The sequence below is a fragment of the Tachyglossus aculeatus genome, chromosome 7 (genome assembly GCF_015852505.1).
Source record: "Tachyglossus aculeatus isolate mTacAcu1 chromosome 7, mTacAcu1.pri, whole genome shotgun sequence".
Taxonomy (NCBI): Eukaryota; Metazoa; Chordata; class Mammalia; order Monotremata; family Tachyglossidae; genus Tachyglossus; species Tachyglossus aculeatus.
This window is the reverse complement of record NC_052072.1, coordinates 46,521,979-46,544,707: the sequence shown is the minus strand read 5'-3', so window position 1 is coordinate 46,544,707 and position 22,729 is coordinate 46,521,979. Positions and strand designations below refer to the sequence as shown.

At 45.6% G+C, this 22,729-nt stretch overlaps 1 protein-coding gene across 1 annotated transcript in view; it reads left to right on the top strand.

The window, feature by feature from the left end:
* Nucleotides 1-22,729, top strand: part of ESPNL (espin like) — a 54,856-nt gene that overhangs the window by 24,905 nt on the left and 7,222 nt on the right. The window contains exons 4-7 of the mRNA XM_038749317.1: nucleotides 3,072-3,254; nucleotides 7,467-7,598; nucleotides 20,230-20,326; nucleotides 22,375-22,490. Of these exons, the coding sequence (XP_038605245.1) occupies nucleotides 3,072-3,254; nucleotides 7,467-7,598; nucleotides 20,230-20,326; nucleotides 22,375-22,490 (528 nt within the window). The remainder of the gene's footprint in view (nucleotides 1-3,071; nucleotides 3,255-7,466; nucleotides 7,599-20,229; nucleotides 20,327-22,374; nucleotides 22,491-22,729) is intronic.

Genomic DNA, 22,729 nt, shown 5'->3' with positions numbered 1-22,729 from the left:
AACCCTCCTCAGGGCAGTAGATTTTCACTTAAAGCTCCAAGTGAAGTAGCATGGTCTACTGGTTAGAGCATGGGCCTGGGAATCAGAAGGACCTGGGTTCTAATCCCGGATCAACCACTTGTCTATTGTGTGACCTTGAGCAAGTCACTTCTCTGCGCCTCAGTTACCTCATCTATAAAATGGGGATTAAGACAGTGAGCCCCTTGTGAGAGGCACACTGGGTCCAACCTGATTACCTCGTATCTACCCTAGCTCTTAGAACTGTGCCTGGCCTATAATAAGCACTTTACAAACACCATAAAAAAGCCCTCAAATAAGATATTGAGCCCACTGTTGGGTAGGGACTGTCTCTATACGTTGCCAACTTGTACTTCCCAAGCGCTTAGTACAGTGCACACAGCACCTCAGTTACCACATCTATAAAATGGGGATTAAGACAGTGAGCCCCGTGTGAGGGGCACACTGGGTCCAACCTGATTACCTCGTATCTACCCTAGCTCTTAGAACTGTGCCTGGCCTATAATAAGCACTTTACAAACACCATAAAAAAAGCCCTCAAATAAGATATTGAGCCCACTGTTGGGTAGGGACCGTCTCTATATGTTGCCAACTTGTACTTCCCAAGCACTTAGTACAGAGCACACAGTAAGTGATCAGTAAATACGATTGATTGGTTGATATTGAATTGTTCCTCATTGGCATATACTGCTTTCTGAGACTCTTGTCCCCTAAAATGTCCAAGAAGTAACCTCTACCTGGAAATGAGAATTTCTAGCATTGTAGCAGGATTCCACTCTGCTGCAATGCTTGTGTGCTTGATCTGATTTCTTGGCCATGGGCGAGGTGTACCAAGCGCCGTCTCTTAAAAATGGAGGGGGCACGAGGAACATTGCACCCTCTGTTAGCCCTACTCATGTGTTTGTACATATTTATTACTCTATTTATTTATTTATTTTACTTGTACATATCTATTCTATTTATTTTATTTTGTTAGTATGTTTGGTTTTGTTCTCTGTCTCCCCCTTTTAGGCTGTGAGCCCACTGCTGGGTAGGGACTGTCGCTATATGTTACCAACTTGTACTTCCCAAGCACTTAGTACAGTGCTCTGCACACAGTAAGCGCTCAATAAATATGATTGATGATGATGATGATGATGAAGAGGGTGGATCAGTATGATGGGTTGATTAATTGGAAGAATGGAGGGAAACCAGTTTAGGGGGATATGGAAGGAAGAGAAGAAAAGTTGCCTTGGGACAACAGAAGCCTTGGCCAGAGAGTTTCCTCTTCCCCTTAATCAATCAGTCAGTGGTATTTATTGAGCATTTAATAGGCTAAGCACTTGGGAGAGTACCCTGCCCACATTCCCTGCCCACAATGAGCTTACAGTCTAAAGACAAGCTTACAGGCTACCCCAGTGCTTGACACCATAATAAGCGCTTAACAAATACCATTTTTAAAAAGGTTAGATGGAATGCAATCAGATCAGACCCAATCCCTGTCTCAAGGGGTCTCACAGTTTAGGTGTGGGACTGTGTCTGCTTCTTGTGTGAGGTTGGCCATATTGGTCCTCGAATTTGTGGGTGGGACATTTAGGGGGGTGGGTATTATTGGGGGGGTGGCAGGGAAGGGAGGGAAAGAAGGAAAAGAGGCATGTAAGAAAAGATGTGTGGAGAAGGGAGAGGAGGGAAAGGGGAGGGAAGGGCCAGTACCAATCCAGGGTTTCTCTTCTTCCTCCAGAGTGACAGCTTGTTGTGGGCAGGGAATGTGTCTGTTATAATGTCATACTGGACCTTCTCAAGTGCTTACTACAGTGCTCTGCAAACAGTAAGCACTCGATAAATATGATTCCGGATAGATGAAAATTTTGGTCCCCTTGTCAGGAATGTCATACCTAGTATTAGTACATTAGAATACATGAGAGAAGCAGTGTGGCTCAGTGGAAAGAGCATGGGCTTTGGAGTCAGAGGTCATGGGTTCAGATCCCGGCTCCGCCACTTGTCAGCTGTGTGATGTTAGGCAGGTCACTTCACTTCTCAGTGACCTCCTCTGGAAAATGGGGATGAAGACTGTGAGCCCCCCGTGGGACAACCTGATCACCTTGGAACCTCCCCAGCGCTTAGAACAGTGCTCTGCACATAGTAAGTGCTAAATAAATGTAATTATTATTAGCAGTAGCAGTAAATTTTCTTATTTCTTAGCTTCACTCTTAAAAAAAATCAAATCTCACAAGCAGGGTGCGTGACCTGGTGGAAAGAACAGAGGCCTGGAGTCCTCTCTGTGACCTAGGGGAAGTTATTAAATACGATTGATTGATTGATTTCAATAGCTGCCTCTAGATTATGTAAATCTGGCATTTATTTTGGGGATTTAGGAACAGGTGTCTAGAAAAAGGCACCTCTAATGGGAAAGACACTGGACATACGATTGACCCACGTGGCTTTTTGATGGAACTTTTTACTTCACTGGAGAACAATCCTCGCTGAACTAAATTCTTTTCCCTAGGATTTCCATGTAACTCTTTTCCTGTCACAGTGATCGTCACTATCCCAAACCAGAATAAGGCCAAGCATTCTAACTCTCCGCCAAGCTCTCCTTAGCCTTAGAAATGTTCATTCAGTCATTCAATCATATTTATTGAGTACTGTTTGCAAAGCACTATATTAAGCACTTGGGAGCTCCGCCACTTGTCAGCTGTGGGAATTTGGGCTAGTCACTTCACTTTTCTGGACCTCAGTTCCCTCATCTGTAAAATGGGGATTAAGACTGTGAGCCCCCCGTGGGACAACCTGATCACCTTGTAACCTTCCCAGCACTTAGAACTGTGTTTTGCACATAGTAAGCCCTTAATAAATGCCATTATTATTATTATTAAAATATAGCAATAGACAGACACACTTGCTGCCCACAACGAGCTTATAGTCTACGAAGGCAGCAAGAACTTGCTCAATGGGTGGTGGACTGAATTTTGATTTTTTTTTTTTTCTGTCCTTTCCTGAAGAGGTGAGAACTGTTCCTTCAAGTCTGGTTTCTTTGCCTCTCTCCTCACCTTCCCATTCTTTCCCTCTCCGAGGTCACGTTCACGGACGTCGGCCTGGCTGCTCAAGATGACGAGGGAGCCACAGCCCTGCACTTTGCGGCCAGGTGGGGCCACACGCCCATCGTGGACCGGCTTCTCCTGATGGGGGCTGAAATCACCAAAGACCACTGGGGCGGGACCCCCCTCCATGATGCGGCTGAAAATGGACAACTGGAGGTAAGGCTGAGTGAGAGAAGAAATGGCCACTGGGGACAAGAAGGCCTTGGGACCCACCTTGATCAATCAATTGATCAACTGTATTGAGTGCTTACTGTGTGCTGAGCACTGTCTGTATTAAGTGCTTGGAAGAGTACAATAATAATAATAATGGCATTTATTAAGCGCTTACTACGTGCAAAGCACTGTTCTAAGCGCTGGGGAGGTTACAAGGTGATCGGGTTGTCCCACAGGGGGCTCACAGTCTTAATCCCCATTTGACAGATGAGGTAACCGAGGCACAGAGACGTTAAGTGACTTGCCCATTGTCACCCAGCTGACAGTTGACGGAGTGGGGATTTGAACCCATGACATCTGACTCCAAAGCCCGGGCTCTTTCCAGTGAACCACGCTGCTTCTGAATCAATCAATCAATCAATCGTATTTATTGAGCACTTACTGTGTGCAGAGCACTGTACTAAGCGCTTGGGAAGTACAAGTTGGCAACATATAGAGACAGTCCTTGCCCAACAGTGGGCTCACAGTCTCTAATGTAATGTAATGTAACAATGTAACAGATACATTTCCTGCCCACGCTGAGCTTACAGTCTAGAGGGGGAGACAGACATTGATATAGATAAATAAATTACAGATATGTACATAAGTGCTGGGAGGATGAGAGGGACGACGAATTAAGGGAGAAAGTCAGGATGGCACAGAAGGGAGTGGAAGAAAAGGGAAAATGGGCTTAGCCAAATCCAACGGCTTCTACTCCATCCTAATCCTTCTTAACCTATTAGCTTCCTGTGACACTGTGGACCACTCCCTTCTCCTGGAAATGTTATCCAACCTTGGCTTCACTGCCTCTGCCGTCTCCTGGTTCTCCTCACCTCTCTGGTCATTCATTCTCAATTTCCTTCATGGACTCCGCTTCCCCCTCCTATTCCCTAACTGTAGATGTCCCTCAAGGTTCAGTTCTGGGTCCCCTTCTATTCTCCATCTACACTCATTCCCTTGGAGAACTCATTCACTCCCATGTCTTCAACTACCATCTCTATGCAGATGGTACCAAAATCCACATCTCCTCCCCTGATCTCTCTCCCTCTCCGGGCTCACATCCCCTCCTGCCTCCAAGACAACTCTGCTTGGATGTCCTCTCGTCACTTCCAACTTAAAGTATCCAAAAAAGATAGCTCCTCTCGTGCTAACCTTCTCACTGTGTCTCCATCTCTTCTGTCTTGCTGCCCTACCCCCGGCCCACATCCTGACTCGGGATTGGAATGTCCTCCCTCCTCAAATCCTCCAAACAGTTACTCTCCCTGCCTTCAACTCTCCCCGCCTTCAAAAGCCTAATTGAAAGGCATATCTCCTCCAAGAGGCCTTCCCAGACTGTCCCACTTTTCTTCATCTTCCACTCTCTTCTTTGTCTCCCGGACTTGCTCCCCTTTCTCCTTCCCCCTTCCCCTCCCAGCCCCACAGCAGTTATGTATATATCTGTAATTTTATTTATTTGTTTTGATGTCTGCTTATTTATATTGATGTGTCCCCCCCACCCCGCCACCCCCATCAGACTGTGAGCTCTTTGTGGGCAGGGGCTGTCACTTTTTATTTTTGGATCGTACTTTCCCAAGTGCTTAATACAGTGCTCTGCACACAGTAAGCGCTTAATAAATACGTTTGAATGGACAAATGGAAGACTTTTGGGAGGAGATGTGCTTTCAGTAAGACCTTGAAGTGGGCGAGAGTAATTGTCTGTCGGATTTGAAGAGGGAGGGCATTCCAGGCGAGAGGCAGGATGTGGGCGAGAGGTCGGCGGCAAGGCAGACAGAGATCACAATACTGAGTAGGTGAATAGCATGAGTAGAGAAGTTTCCGGGCTGGGTTGTAGTTGGAGAGCAGCAAGGTGAGGTTGGATGGGGGAAGGTGGTTATTAATAATAATAATGGCATTTATTAAGCACTTACTATGTGCAAAACACTGTTCTAAGCACTGGGGGGGGGGGGGTTACAAGCTAATCAGGTTGCCCCACGGGGGGCTCAAGGTCCTAATCCCCATTTTACCGATGAGGTAACTGAGGCCCAAAGAAGTGAAGTGACTTGCCCAAAGTCACACAGCTGACAATTGGCAGAGCCGGGATTTGGCCCCATGACCTCTGACTCCAAAGCTCGGGCTCTTTCCACTGAGCCACGTCTTAAAGGCATGGTAAATAATTTTTCTTTCATGTGAGGTGGTGGCTCTCCATGAATAGTCAACCAATGTATGTATTCATTCATTCACCGTATTTATTAAGCACCTCTTTTGTGTGAGCAAACAATAAAAGTGAAAGGAGTAGCCTCTTCCCTCGAGGAGCTTCCAGTTAAATGTAGTATATGGCTAAAAGTGCTGGAGTGGTTTTATTTATGTTCAGTTGTCCCCTTCAGGATAAATCTTCTGCACTAATGTGGTACAGTGTTCACTAAGGTGAACATTAGAGAAGCAGCGTGGCTCAGTGGAAAGAGCCCGGGCTTTGGAGTCAGAGGTCATGGGTTCAAATTCCGGCTCCATCAATTGTCAGCTGTGTGACTTTGGGCAAGTCACTTCACTTCTCTGGGCCTCAGTTACCTCATCTGGAAAATGGGGATTAAGACTGTGAGCCCCCCGTGGGACAACCTGATCACCTTGTATCCCCCCAGTGCTTTGCACATAGTAAGCACTTAACAAATACCATTATTATTATTATTATTAAGGTGGGGGTAAAAGGAACAGAAGCTTCTACAGTGGGAGATTGACTGAGTTCCCCACTGCTCTTGGAAGGCAACTGGCAGAGGGTTCCCCACAGCACCTGTATATATGTATATATGTTTGTACGTATTTATTACTCTATTTATTTATTTATTTTACTTGTACATATCTATTCTATTTATTTTATTTTGTTAATATGTTTTGTTTTGTTCTCTGTCTCCCCCTTCTAGACTGTGAGCCCACTGTTGGGTAGGGAACGTCTCTATATGTTGCCAACTTGTACTTTCCAAGGGCTTAGTACAGTGCTCTGCACACAGTAAGCGCTCAATAAATATGATTGATTGATTGATTGAGAGGGTTGTCAGGCCAACACTTCCTGGGTTTAAGCTGTTTTAAAAAAGGTAGCAGGTTTCTCTTCTCGCCTGTGCCAGATAAACCAGCATGTTCCCTTTTAACTCGTGGAACGGAGGAAGGGGAATGGATGCAAAAAGTCAGCGAATCCAGCCTCGTTTACCAGTTCCATGCGCCTGGGGGAGAGTCCATATTCTTGCACTGAGAGGGGGTTCAGTAAGAGAACTGGAACTGGTCCCAGGATTGACTGTTCTGCATGACTGATGGTAGAGATAGATCAATCAATCAATCAATCATATTTATTGAGCGCTTACTGTGTGCAGAGCACTGTACTAAGCGCTTGGGAAGTCCAAGTTGGCAACATATAGGGACAGTCCCTACCCAACAGCGGGCTCACAGTCTAGAAGGGGGAGACAGACAACAAAACCAAACATATTAACAAAATAAAATAAATAGAATAGATATGTACAAGTAAAATAAATAAATAAATAGAGTAATAAATATGTACAAACATATATACATATATACCGGTGCTGTGGGGAGGGGAAGGAGGTAAGACGGGGGGGATGGAGAGGGGGACGAGGAGGAGAGGTAGGAGGGGGCTCAGTCTGGGAAGGCCTCCTGGAGGAGGTGAGCTCTCAGTAGGGCCTTGAAGGGAGGAAGAGAGACGGTGGAGCCCTGGGGATGCAATTCCCGGCGGCTCTGCCACCTCCCAAATGCTTCGGTGACTCATTTTGCAGGGACCATTCATTCATTCGATTGCATGTATTAAGCGCTTACATTGTGCCAAGCACTGTACTAAGCACTTGTGAGAATACAAACTAGTACCTGGCTCCTGTAAGTTAGTTAACCCCACCCACGGGTGGATGGGTCACTAATTTTTTATAATAATAATAATGATGGCATTTATTAGGCGCTTACTATGTGCAAAGCACTGCTCTAAGCACTGATGATAATAATAATAATATGCCACAAGGGAGACATCCATCTGTTTTCAGGGGGAGCAAGCGGAATCATCCATATTTCTCCCCCCTCTAGGCTCGTTGTGTGCCCGTTTATTGTTCTATCGTACTCTCCCAAGCACATAATACAGTGCTCCGCACACAGTAAGCGCTCCTTAAATACGACCGACTGACTGACTGTCCTCCGGATGGCTTGCAGTGCTGTCGGACTTTGATCGTCCATCACGTGGATCCCACCCTTCTGGACGGGGATGGCTACACCGCAAGGGACCTCGCAGAGTATAATGGACACAGAGACTGCACTCTCTTCCTGCAGCAAGTGGAGACGCCGGTAAGTCATTTCCAGAGCCGATTTACAGCAGTTATCGTAATTATAGGAGTCAATCCGTGGTATTTATTCATTCATTCATTCAGTCGTACTTATTGAGAGCTTGCTGTGTGAGCTCAGGGGAGATGAACATAACCAAAATTCAATTAAATACATAGGTGCCAGTCCCTGCTAATTGAGAAGCAGCATAGATAATAATAAAAACGTTGGTATTTGTTAAGCACTTACAATGTGCTGAGCACTGTTCTAAATGCTGGGGTAATAATAATAATAATAATGGCATTTATTTAGCGCTTACTATGTGCAAAGCATTGTTCTAAGCTCTGGGGAGGTTACAAGTTGATCAGGGTGCCCCACGGGGGCTCACAGTCTTAATCCCCATTTTACAGATGAGGGAACTGAGGCCCAGAGAAGTTAAGTGACTTGCCCAAAGTCACACAGCTAATTGGTGGAGGTGGGATTCGAACCCATGACCTCTGACTCCAAGGCCCGTGCGCTGTCCACTGAGTCACACTCCTAGATACAAGGTCCCTCGTAGGGCTCACAGTCTCAATCCCCATTTTGCAGATGAGGTAACTGAGGCACCGAGACGTTAAGTGACTTGTCCAAAGTCACGCAGCTGACAAGTGGCAGAGGCGGGATTAGAACCCACGACCTCTGACACCTATGCCCGGGCTGTTTCCACTAAGCCACACTGCTTCTCTAGAGGGGAAAGAGCACATAGCCCAGGAGTCAGAGGTCTTGGGTTCTAATCCCAACTCTGCCTGCTTCATGATCTTGGGCAAGTCACTTAACTCCTCCGTGACTCAGTTACCCCATCTATAAAGCGGACATTCAATTTTCCTCCCTCCGATGTAGACTGTGAGTACCATTTTTGGCCCGGGATCGTGTCCAACCTGATTATCTTTTATCTACCCCAGCGTTTAGTAGAGTATCTGGCACGTAATAAGTGCTAAACAAGCATCTTATTCTTTCCCTTGTATTCCCTACATGTGTCTCTACTGCCTCTGGAAAATATGATCACACTGTTGATGATGATGATAATAATATACCATAGATAATGGTATATTATAATACCATAATGATGATAATAATATACCATAGGTAATAATGGTATCTATTTAGCACTTACTATGTGCCAAGCACTATAGTAGACACTGTATAAATACAAAATAATCAGCTCAGACACAGTCCCTACCCAACCTGAAGCTGACAGTTTAAATCGTGGGGAGGACAGGTATTAAACACATATTTTACAGATGAGGAAACTGAGGCCCAGAGAAGTTAAGTGATTTGCCCAAAGTCACACAGCAGGCAATTAACAGAGCAGGGGTTAATCGATTAACCCACTAATCCACACTGCTTCTTTGCTTCTTCTCCACTCCTGGAAGGAGACTAATATGATTCAATACCCCTACTGTCTTTTCTCTACCTCCATCTCTCCCAGCTCCTCCTCTTCTCTCCTTCCCAACGGTAAAATAGTTAAGAAACCCTCCTCCTCCGCAGAGGAATTCCATATACTCAGTAATTCCTTAGCGCTTATGTATTCCTTCTTATAATTTGTGCAGTGCGTTCCCATCATTTGTGTTCCGAATGTTTCTTCCATGTTTATATGTCTCTGCTATTTGTAGATGAGGTAATTATGTTTGGATTTGGGTATTTGTCTTTCTTTGTTCTGTTTCTTCCATCCATTTGGAAACTCCTTGAGTCTTCTGTTTTTATTGCAACCGCCCACGTTGGCTAGTACAGTGGACTGTCATGGATGGGTGCTTCAGAAATGCAGCTGCCTGACTGACAGGCCCAAGATGGTGAAGGAAAGATGGTAGGTTGGCACAGGCTGATATTTTTTTCAATGGTCCCACTGTTGAAGGGGGGAAATAGACCCACGAAACTGTTATAGGAGAAGAGGCAGAGGAGCAGAGCTTGAATTGGATATTGATTTCATCGATAAGCCATCTGGGTGCCTGAAGTGCTACATTCCATTGCCCTTCGAAGGAAAGTTACCCTAGTGATTTTCTCTTTCCTAGGGAACAAAAATCTGAAAACTGCTCCTTAGAATATGCAGTTTGACAGACACTATACTCCTGCATCTTCCATACTTGACTACAGCATTTATCATGATCATCATCAATCGTATTTATTGAGCGCTTACTATGTGCAGAGCACTGTACTAAGCACTTGGGAAGTACAAATTGGCAACATATAGAGACAGTCCCTACCCAACAGTGGGCTCACAGTCTAAAAGGGGGAGACAGAGAACAAAACCAAACATACGAACAAAATAAAATAAATAGAATAGATATGTACAAGTAGAATAAATAAATAAATAAATAGAGTAATAAATGTGTACAAACATATATACATATATACAGGTGCTGTGGGGAAGGGAAGGAGGTAAGATGGGGGGGATAGAGAGGGGGACGAGGGGGTATTTATGTAAATACCCACACTTACACTTAATAATGTCTTTATCTCTCCTAGAAGCAGCCTGGTCTAGAGCACGGGCCTAGGGGTTGAAAGGACCTCAGTTCTAATCCAGGCTCTGCCGGTTTTCTGCTATGGGATCTTGGGCAAGTCATTTAACTGCTCTGTGCCTCGGTTTCCTCATCTCTAAAATGGGGATTAATTCTGTGAGCCCCATATGGGACATGGATTGTGTCTAACCTGATTACCTAGAATCTGCCCCTGTGCTTAGTACAGTGCCAGGCATATAGTAACGCCCTCACAAACACCATAAAAAACCTCACACAAACAAAATAAAGGCGTAACCTAATACACTGTACCCAAACATATAAACACATTCAGAGTGTATTGTATTCCTACAATCCCGAAAATTTGCAACATAAATCCTTCTGCTCCTCTAAGCAACCCATCTATCCACCCCTTGATTCATTCATTCGTTCATTCATTCAGTCATATTTATTGAGTGCTTACTATGTGCAGAACACTGTACTAAACTCTTGGAAAGTACAATTCAGCAACAGAGACAGTCCCTACCCAACAGCAGGCTCACAGTCTAGAAGGAGGGAGGCAGACTTCAAAACAAGTAAACGGGCATCAACAGCATCACTATAACTAAATAGAATTATAGATATATACACATCATTTATAAAATAAATAGAATAATAAATATGTACATATTTACACAGGTGCTGTGGGGCGGGAAGGGGAGTAGAGCAGAGGGAGCGAGTCAGGGTGATGGGGAGGGGAGGAGGAGCAGAGGAAAAGGGGGATTAGTCTCAGCCCTAATCTCTTTCCGCTCATGCTTCTTTGATCCAGAAGTTTGCTGTTCTAAGAATCCTTGCTCTGCCACTTTCTGGAAGAGAGAACTACAACTGCCATGACCATTATTTATCAGGCAATGCTTCTGCATTTATAGAGCCCTCTTCTTTTCTTACTCTTCCTTCCTCACTCCCCAATATCCTCCCATTTCCTCTCTGTCCCCTCCTCCCCAGTAACAACAGCTTTTCAGACAAACCGGTCTAAACACTTTTCCTTTTGTTCCTAGGCTAGCCTTTTGTTCCTTATCCTCAGGCGTTCACTGGTATTTATGGAACTCTTACTGTGGACAGAGCACTGTACTAAACACTTGGCCCATAATCCCGGTATGGTGTTAACTCTTAAAGAGTCACTAAGGCTAGATGTTAATGGGCAGCACCGAGAGTCCCCAGAACTCCCTTTGGGAAACACTGAACTAGGGATCTTTCACCCCATGGAAATCCTCCTGGTTAGAAATCATGTTACAGAGCTATTCCCCTCCCACCCTACAATCCCGAGTGGGGCGGGTGAGGTGATAATGTTAATAATAATAATACATTTTAAGTGCTTACAATGTGCCGAGCACTGTACTAAGCACTTGGGTAGGTACAAGATAATCAGGCGGGACAGAGGCCCTGTACCATGTAATGCTTACAGTCTAAGTAGGATTAAGAACAGGTATTAAATCCCCACATTCAAATACACAGCCGTTTCAAGTGACTCTGCTTATCCTGATTTCTGCTGGTCCTTCAGTTTTATAATTCCACAAGTAGGCCCTATACAAAGTAGCTTGGGGAAGAGGCCAAAGTACCTAATTCTTCTAGTGTCCATCCCCTGATTCAGTTATTCCTTATAGTTAGTAGGTTGGCCCCTACCAAGCATAATAATAATAATAATCTTTTAAGCACTTACTATGTTCCAAGAACTGTACTAAGCACTGAGGCAGATACGAGATAATCATGTCCCACTTAAGGCTCACAGTCTAAGTAGGAGCGAGAACAAGTATCGAATCCGCATTTTGCAGATGAGGGAACTGAGGCTCAGAGAAGTTAAGCAACTTGCCCAAGGTCACCCAGCGGGTAAGGGGTGGAGCCACGTTTAGGACTCAGATCCTCCGACTCCCAAGCCTGTGCTCTTTCCACAAGGCCACACTCCTTAGAAGGCCACAAGAGCAGAACAACAGGCCGTGCATCATCCTCTGTGATGAAGTTGAAGCTGCCTGATTGCAATATTGATGGAAGTTTTAGTATCAGATGTAAGTAGCACTCTATCTCAGATTCACTGAGGTGTTGAAATATGCCTTTGGCCCTGAAAGACATGCTAAGAAATTGTCTCCTGACTAAAAAATGACCCAATTAAGTTTGCAATCTGAGAAGAAGCAATTGAAGAGGAGCCGAGGCCCAGCATGCACTTGGCTTACTTCCCTCAATAAGGGAAAATTCAAGCTATGACAATTTACTCCAGTTTTTTGGTTGAGTGTATTTTCTGAGTCTAAGAGATTGATGCTTTCATGGGCTTGTGATCAGAATTAAAACCCTAAGGAAGGGGAGAGATTTTACACTGAATCCATCAGCCATTAACTCAGAGGGAGGGGAAGTAAAGTTATTAACTCCGTAATTCAATCTCAGCCCATTGGTGATCAGTTTAAGTATTTTGATCTCGTGGTTCACGATTGTCTCCAGACATAGGATTGAATTACAGTTTAGTAATTCACCTCTGCTGATTCATTATCCTATATATAATGTATGATGAGGCACAAATCTCACTTTAAAAGCAGGAAAGGAGAAAAGCAGAATAAGGGAGATTCATTCATTCACTCAGTCATATTTATAGCACAGATAATGTATATAATAAGATAATAGAGAACCTTCTGACATAACATTAGAACATTAGTGATTCCATCTTTGAGTCAGATCTAAGGTTCTGGCAGCCTAGTATTCAGCCCTTGGTGACAGGATGCTTGGAAGAGCACTTTTGACACCCATATGCTATCTCTGACTCTTACCTCTTCATCTCTAACTTCCCTTTAGCAATCACACTACAGACCTCTTATCTATCCTGATCCTTCTGGAATTACAGTATTTTCATTCTACCCAGCTTCTTCGGGTAATGCACCGTCCCACTGTGTGAAGTGTTGCCGTTCATTTGTTCTGAATTTATCACCCTCAAATGTCAGTAGGTGACCCTCATTGCCGATGTGGTGGGATTTGCTGAACAGAAATTCTCTGTTTGTCCGGCCTATTCTCTTCATGATTTGGTAGAGCACAGCCACTGCTCCTCTCAGCCTTCATTTTTCTATCCTAAAGAGTCCTAATCTAGCCCACCTGTCTCCATACAGAAGTTTCTTCATGCCCCCGCGATGACTTCTCCGGCACTGTCATGATGCTTCTGACGCACAGTATCAACCTTGGTCCAATAATAGTTCAGACCCTGCAATGTTTGGTCCAAATCTGCACCCTCTCCAGTGCTACGGACTGCGAAGGAACTCTCCAGAGCTCCAAGAACTCGGGCACCAGTTGGAGTGCAGACTTCTTGCTTTTTAAATCACCTCAGTCTAAAGTATTTTATTTCAGGATGAACTCCGTCAGCCTCTCTCTCTCCTAAGGAGAGGCTAATTCCTCTTAGGTGAATTTCTCTGAGGAGACCAGCTCCAAGTCGCTTCCCCTTAAAGTGCCATCTCCCCAATGCAGAGAGCAAAAGGATTCCAGGCCTTATTCTGTCATCAGGCTCCGGGAGATCCTGTCTGTTGCCCAGCCCCAGTGCAAACTGTGTGGCAACTTTTCAGCAAGGAGGCTTCTGAGAATCTTTCCGTTTTCAGTTCTGCCAGAGGCTTATCTTATTGGCCTTCGAAAGGCTCCAGGACACAGGATTTTGGTTCAGCCCTTATTCTCTTCCTCGTCCATCTGTCCATAACGGCCCCCCTGTGCCCTCCATCTCAGAGAACCCTTTATACCTCTCCATTCCAGGTAGTGCCTTTCTTGTGAGTCAGGAGAGAGGAGAAGGGGCATTTGAGAGAGTGGCGGCCGCCAAACACGAAGGCCTCCTGACAGGCTCCGGTGAAAGCTCTGACACCCTCTCTGCCCCCCTCCCCTTCCATACATGCTGTCTGGCCACCCAACCCCGTTTTTCAATATTAATGGGATGCTAATCATGACTTTCTGCCCTCCTCTCTCTAGACTCGCCATCCCAGTGCGGTCTCTGAGTGTCTCTAGACAGGTTGGCTGGGAGCTCCATCCTCTCCCCACGCCAGTGAATCAACCCGGTGCTAGCGAGTTCCTCTGGGTGGCTATCACAGCCTCAGCCCTCAAATTGCTGGGGCCCTTCGTATTGCCAGTGACTCTTTACTCCCGGGCTCCCTTGCAGCTGGATTCCTGGAGAGACTGGAGGCGTTGGTATGTAGCTCTTATTTTAGACATATTTATTTTTAGAGAAGCAGCGTGGCTCAGTGGAAAGAGCCCGGGCTTTGGAATCAGAGGTCATGGGTTCCAATCCCGGCTCCGCCACTTGTCAGCTGTGTGACTTTGGGCAAGCCACTTAACTTCTCTGTGGCTCAGTTCCCTCATCTGGAAAATGGGGATAAAGACTGTGAACCCCCCGTGGGACAACCTGATCACCTTGTAACCTCCCCGGCGCTTAGAACAGTGCTTTGCACATAGTAAGTGCTTAATAAATGCCATTATTATTATTATCTTTAGGCTCTTCTCTGTCCCACCAGGGCTCTGCCAGCGGAGGGTCCTTTTGGGATTTGGAGCCTAACTAACCTCTCATGGTGGCAGACTGCACTCCAGCTTGGCTCCACCACTTCTCTGCTGTGTGACCTGGGGCCAGCCACTTCACTTCTCTGGGCCTCAGTTACCTCATCGGGAAAATGGGGACTGAGACTGTGAGCCCCACATGGGGCAGGGACTGTGTCCAGCCCAATTTTCTTGTATCCTCCCCAGTGCTTAGTACAGTGCCTGGCACATAGTAAGCCCTTAAAAAATACCATAATTATTACTGAGAAGCAGCATTGCTTAGTGGATAGAGCCCAGGGCTGAGAGTCAGAAGGACCTGGGTTCTGATCCCAGCTCCGCCACATGTCTGCTGTGTGACCTTGGGCAAGTCATTTAACTTCTCTGTGTCTCAGTTACTCATCTGTAAAATAGGGATTAAGACTGTGAGGCCCATGGCCAGCCGGATTAGCTTGTATCTACCCCAGTGCTTAGAACAGTGCTTGGCACATAGTAAGTGCTTAACAAGTACCCTAATTAGTATTGCTATTATTATGGCTGGGCCCTGTGAGGGTGGCACAGCCAACAGACTGAGCCCATCCTCTGCGGGAAGATGACTGGCAGCTGATCAGAATTTGGGGGTAAGGGTCCCTGGAGGCCTGCTCTGGCTCACTGTCTGTCTCCCATTCCCTTCACCCTCCCTCCCTCCCCCCCCAACACCCTAGGCTGTAAGCTCATTGTGGGCAGGGAATGTGTCTGTTTATTGTTATATTGTACTTTCCCAAGCACTTAGTACAGTACTGTGCACACAGTAAGCCCTCAATAAATACGACCGAATGAAAAATAATAATGATAATTGTATTTGTTAAGCGCTTACTATGTGTCAAGCACTTCCGTAAGTGCTGGGGTAGATAAAAGGTAATCAGGTTGATCCGTGTGGGGCTCACAGTCTTAATCCCCATTTTACAGATGAGGTAACTGAGGCTCAGAGAAGTTAAGTGGCTTGCCCAAAGTCATACAGCTGACAAGTCGCAGGGCCGGGATTAGAACCCACGACCTCCGACTCCCAAGCCCGGGCTCTTTCCACTAAGCCACGCTGCTTCTCCTGCCCCATTCTGCAAAGGCTCTGCGGGGCTGTATGGCTCGTCTCTCCTCTGCAAAGAGGCATCATTTTCACTTTTAGTCCAAGGACCCAACTGAGAATTAGACCTTATGTTTTAAATCCTGATAAATAAATACCATCTTCAGGATTTGATTCTAACGGACTTCCAAACCATTTTGAGGTATCTGATGCCAGTGGCGCAGGGATAGAGCCTGGAGAGATTTCCAAGGCTAATGGTTCAGGAATCTAGGTGCCTTGTAAGTCTTACTGCCCTAAACCCATTCAGAAATTTCTCAATTTGATATGTTTCTGTAGATAGAGATAACTGATTTGAATATGCATTTCTCTGCGCATTTTCCCCAGGACTGTAAGTTCCTTGTTTGCTACTAACTCTGTCATACTCTCCCAACCACTTAGTATAAGGCTCTGCGCACAATAAATGCCCAATAAGTATTATTGATCGAAGGCTTGATATTGGACTAGAATTCATTCATTCATTCAAACGTATTTATTGAGTACTTGCTGTGTGCAGAGCACCGTACTAAGCGCTTGGGAAGTACAAGTTGGCAACATGTAGAGACGGTCCCTACCCAACAGCGGGCTCACAGTCCAGAATAGAGCTGGGGGTGTATCAGTCAATTAATCATATTTATTGAGCGCTTAATACATGCAGAGCACTGTATCAATAGCTTGGAAGAGTGCAATTTAACAGAGTTGTCCACAGTGAGCTTACAGTATAGAGGGGGAGACAGAAATTAATATAAATAAATTGCAGATATCTGTGTACAGTACTCTTAGCACAGGTTGGTTCCTGTACTCTGGCTTTATGGGGAGCATATAATGGGGGCGAGATGAGGATCAGGAGGAGTAGAGCCCCCCGACTTACATGTTGAGATGGGAAGAGGTGGGGACCCCACAAGGACAGGCGTATAGAAAGGGATGGGGAATAAATTCCCGAGGCCTCAGCCCTGAATTTGGCTAAAAAGCTAAGCCGGTCCCCTATCACATAGCTTATTCCCTATATCCCACCAGTCTCAGCTGTTACTAGAATCTGAAGGGCGAGAGATGAGGATGACATGAGGGGTCTGTGCTCTCTATCCTAACCCTAACCCAAATTTGTTTGCCCTTGGAGTTGAATTTCAACGGGTGCTGGGCTCCCCTCACTCTCGGAAAAATTCTCGGCTCTGATTCTTCCTCAGGTTCAGAACTGTTTGTAGCTGCATTGGCTTCTGATTACGTGAAGCCTGTTTCTCATTCATCGGGTGACTAATTCCTAGGGAGTAGACTCTCTGCTGTGCAGCAAATGCCAGCCTTGGGGGCTGCTCAGTGGTCCGTGATGATGGCGAATGGTGGATGGCAATGGTGTATAGCTTGGTGATATTGTGGGAAACATTATAAGTACAAAAAGGAAAGAACGTATTGATGTTTCCTCTCGTGTTCCTGTCATTTTCTGCTCAGCAACATTACGAAGATGGGTATTTCTCCTTTAGGACACTGGAAAGGAAGTAGCTTTAGTAGTTACTCTGTGTTTGGCTGTGGGACCCTTAGAGGTGAGGAACCTGAAACTCTTCTCCTCTAGCCACGAGACACTATCGCTCACGGTGGTTGTGGGCATCGGGAGGTGTTTTGGACTCTTCAGAAGAAAGCTGCTATGTTCATAATGTTTTTATCGTTGTGTGTATTTATTATCACTTCCCGCGAGGGCCCATGAATAACAGAGCTAGAGATGGTGGAATAAAATGGCCAAACAGGGGAACCAAGCAAATGTGGAGGAACCTGTAACGAACCTGTCCTGGCAGGGAGAGTGGCAAGGTAACTTGGCACGGCCCTTAGGGTTAAAATCAGAGCGGGAGCTCTCTTCCTGCCTTTAACAATTGTCAGGGTTTGGTTTCCCATTAGCCTGATTATGTCAGAAGGGTGGAAATTCAAAACCCCCTCCAAAATACTGCTTTTTCTGGGACGAAGTGTCGCAATGTACATTACCAATGACTACAGCCGACTTGCTGTACTCTGGTTGTAACTGACAAAGCATTTGGGAACTCAAAACTCTCTAATCTATTCTGGTACTACATCATCATCATCATCATTAATCGTATTTATTGAGCGCTTACTATGTGCAGAGCACTGTACTAAGCGCTTGGGAAGTACAAATTGGCAACATATAGAGACAGTCCCTACCCAACAGTGGGCTCACAGTCTAAAAGGGGGAGACAGAGAACAAAACCAAACATACTAACAAAATAAAATAAATAGAATAGATATGTACAAGTAAAATAAATAAATAAATAAATAGAGTAATAAATATGTACAAACATGTATACATATATACAGGTGCTGTGGGGAAGGGAAGGAGGCAAGATGGGGGGGATGGAGAGGGGGACGAGGGGAGAGGAAGGAAGGGGCTCAGTCTGGGAAGGCCTCCTGGAGGAGGTGAGCTCTCAGTTGGGCCTTGGACGTCAACCATGTCGAGAGAACAAGGGACAAGCCTGTTTATGCACATAAAATCAATCAATCAATCAATCATATTTATTGAGCGCTTACTGTGTGCAGAGCACTGTACTAAGCACTTGGGAAGTACAAAGTGGCAACATATAGAGACAGTCCCTACCCAACAGTGGGCTCACAGTCTAAAAGTGAGCTCTAGCTACTGCACTGGCCTATTCAACCATTCTCACACTCGTAAAGGTAAATTTCCCCACCAGTGGTGTTTTCTTTGAATACGAAGGACAACTATATGTTTATTTCACCAAGAGGGGAAGCTGAGCAACTGCTGGAAGATGCTCAAGTGATTCCTGGTTATCAATCACTCAACCAGTGGTATTTATTGAACACATACTGTTTGCAGAGCACTGTACTAAGCTCTTGGGAGAGCACAATATATCAGGGTTGGTAGACGTATTTCCTGCCCTCGGCGAGCTTACAGATTCCCGCTTATCAATCACTCAATCAATGATATTTATTGAGTGTATACTTTTTGCACAGCAATGTACTAAGCTCTTGGGAGTGCACAATATAGCAGAATTGGTAGACATGTTCCCTGTCCACAGCGAGTTTACAGTGTAACTAATACTAATACTAGGGACCGTCTCTGTCTGTTGCCGACTTGTACTTCCCAAGCGCTTAGTACAGTGCTCTGCACACAGTAAGAGCTTAATAAATGCGATTGAATGAGTGAATAATACAGAGAAGCAGCGTGGCTCAGTGGAAAGAGCCCGGGCTTGGGAGCCAGAAGTCATGGGTTCTAATCCCAGCTCCGCCACATCTGCTGTGTGACGTTGAGCAAGTCACTTAACTTCTCTGAGCCTCAGTTCCTTCATTTGTAAAATGGGGATTAAGACTGTAAGCCCCATGTGGGACAACAGGATCACCTTCTATCCCCCCAGTGCTTAGAACAGTGCTTTGCACATAGTAAGTGCTTAACAAATGCCATCATTATTATTATTAATACAATGGCACCACTGGGATTTTCACATAAGAAGAAGAAGAAAAAGGAGAAGAATAATAATAGTAATTAAAGTATTTAAGTGCTTACTATGTGCCAAGCACTGAACTAAATGCTGGAGTAGTAGTAGTAATAATAATAATAATAATAATAATAATAGCATTTATTAAGCGCTTACTATGTGCAAAGCACTTTTCTAAGCGCTGGGGAGGGTACAAGGTGATCAGGTTGTCCCACAGAGACAAGGTAATTAGGTTGGACACAGTCCCTGTCCCACGGACAGCTCAGGGACCTGGGTTCTAATCCCTGCTCTACCACCTACCTGATGGGTGACATTGGACAAGTCACTTCACTTCTTTGTGCCTCATTTCCCTCTTCTTCAAAACGAGGTTTCAATCCCTGTTCTCCCTCCTCCTTAGACTGTGAGCCACATGTGGGAGCTGATTTTCTTGTATCTACCCCAGCGCTTAGTACAGCGCCTGACAGTACTTATCAAACACCACAATCATTATTGTTATTCTCAACATTATTACCTTGTAATGGACATGGGATGGGTTTTACAAGCATGACCCATTTGCAACCTGTCCACATATTTTGCTTTGTTGTCTGTCTCCCCCTTCTAGACCGTGAGCCCGTCGTTGGGTAGGGACCGTCTCTGTCTGTTGCCAACTTGTACTTTCCAAGCACTTAGTCCAGTGCTCTGCACACAGTAAGCGCTCAATAAATACGATTGAATGAATGAATGACCTGAAGTGATGGTAGAGTCGACGCCGTGTCTCTCCTCCACCGTATCCCAGCAGCCGGAATAATAATAGCAATAATAATGATGGCATTTATTAAGCGCTTACTATGTGCAAAGCACTGTTCTAAGCACTGAAGCAAGGTTTGAGAATAGCTGAAGTAGCGACTTCCCTGGTGAAGTCAAAGCCGAGTAAGTCCTCCTCTAGACTGTAAGCTCAATGTGGGCAGGGAATGTATCTGTTTATTGTTACAGTGTACTCTTCCAAGCGTTTAGTACAGTGCTCTGCACACGGACTGACTGACTGACTGACTGAAAGGCATCCTCTGCTCCACAAGCAGCAGTGAAAGTCAAAACTTTCCCAACTCTGCTCCTGCCTCTAGGCCTCTCCTCCGGTCAAGCCTGCCCTTAATTTGCTAGCCGCCATCCACCCAGCAGCTGAACAGAAAAAAGGCGTCTGCTCCCGTGGGGACCATGCCCGTGAGTACGGCGTTTCTGGCGGTTAAAAAACACCAATCCTCCCATCAACAGTCCGACGTCAGTGATGAGTGGGCCGGGCAGCTGGGATCTATCCACGTAGGGATGATTAAGTCAGATCCAGCACTAAGGCCCCGGCGGTCAACATGGAATTGAGGTGAAGCAACGTCACTTAAAGGCTACAGCCCGGGCCTGAAAGTCTGAAGGACCCGGGTTCTAATCCCAGCTCCGCCACATGACTGCTGTGTGACCTTGAGCAAGTCACTTAATAATAATAATAATAATAATGGCATTTACTAAGCACTTACTATGTGTTCTAAGCGCTGGAGAGGTTACAAGGTGAACAGGTTGTCCCACGGGGGCCTCACAGTCTTCATCCCCATTTTCCAGATGAGGTAACTGAGGCACAGAGAAGTTAAGTGGCTTGCCTAAAGTCACACAGCTAATTGGCAGAGCTGGGATTTGAACCCATGACCTCTGACTCCGAAGCCCGTTTTCTTTCCCACTGAGCCTCTCTGGGCCTCAGTTACCTCATCTGTAAAATAGGGATAAAGAATGTGATCCCCAGGTGGGACAGGGACTGTGTCCTAATTAATTGACTCATATATATGTTGCCTACTTGTACTTCCCAAGCACTTAGTACAGTGCTCTGCACACAGTAAGCGCTCAATAAATACGATTGATGATGATGATGATGATCTACTCCAGTGCTCAGAACAGTGCTTGCCCCATAGTAAGCGCTTAACAAGTACCATTATTAGTATTTTTTTAATTCAGAGATTTCACCAGCCTGTTCCCTCTGTGCAGAGGCCGATTCAGGTTCAAGAGGGGGTCCAGACCCAGAGAAGGTGGTGGTGGGGCCGGGTGGTGGTGGGGCGTCTGGGTCTGGAGGGTGTATTACCTGAGGGTGTCTTACCTGGCTCAAATTTATTCCCAAGCTAAAAGATCTGGGAAATCTGTGTCAGTTCTGAGCCATTTCAGATGCTCCGGAGAAAGCTGGGCAGTTGGGAATCTCCATGTCACCATGTGACTAAACTGATCCAGTGTCACCAGGGTTCTTGGGACAGAGAGGGCCCCAGAGCTGGATGGATTCTCCAACGACCCCAGACCAGAGCAGGAGACGGGGCAGGGAGGTGAAGAAGCAGTGAATTAATTCTGCTCTGTTTGACACCCCCTGAAGAATATGGGCTAGGTGAAGCCATAGAATTTAAACCACCCCTTTTTTCGCCCCTAGCAGAAAAGTGGCCATTTTTCAGAAGGAAATGGAAAAAGGAGAGGAGGGTGAAACAGCATCACCTTTCTGTGAGGTCTAGAGGCCTTTTCTGAAAGGAAGCCCTGAGGTTAATTCTTCCAAGACCCTAAAGGGGTTTAAGTAACTCTTAGACACTCGGGACCCGAAAGAGTTAATGCAGCGTCACAAGACACCAGGTACATTTCTGGGCACTGGGAGAATCTGGCTCAATGGGCATGGTTCTCCGGGTGGGGTTTATTTAGGACATCTTCAGGCCCTTTCTTCCCCCCACTCCCCAGGAGGAAGATGTCCACTCCAGCTCTGTTCCATAAACTTGAATTCTGCTTCACGATCTCAATGAGGCCCCTGCCCTCATCCTTCATCCCCATTCTCTTCTGCCACACTTGCATTCTCATACTCTGCTTTCCCCCCTTTAATAAGAATAATAATAATAACAATGATGGCATTTATTAAGTGCTTACTATGTGCAAAGCACTGTTCTTAGCACTGGGGAGGTTACAATGACCAGGTTGTCCCACGGAGGGGCTCACAGTCTTCATCCCCATTTTACAGATGAGGTAACTGAGGCCCAGAGAAGTTCAGTGACTTGCCCAAAGTCACACAGCTGACAATTGGAAGAGCCGGGATTTGAACCCATGAACTCTGACTCCGAAGCCCGGGCTCTTTCCAGTGAGCCATGCTGCTTCTCCCTTTCAGTAGGTGCCCTGGGCTCTCAGAGATGATCATTCCATCCTTCCTATTTCTCTCCTTCCTGAGCTGTGCGATCTCTGACCTAATTCTGCTTTTTCCCTTTTTCCAGCTGTAGCATCTCTGAACATGGTACAGCCCAACCAGTCCAGCAAGTCCCTCAACACCGAGCTGAAGATCAACAAATCTATGCAGAAGGCCCGGATCACTGCCATGTTTGCCCATTCGGTATGTACTTTCCCTTCTGTCTGCCTTCTCCTTTCCCTCTTCCCCTTTCTTCTTCTCCTTCTCTTCATTGATGGTCCTTGCTATCCTTATAGGCGCTCAATCAATATTAGGGAACAGTAAGCACTCAGTAAATATCTCCTTCCCCTCCCCACGGCACTTGTATATATTTGTACAGATTTATTACTCTATCTATTTTACTTGTACATATTTACTATTCTATTTATTCTGTTAATGATGTG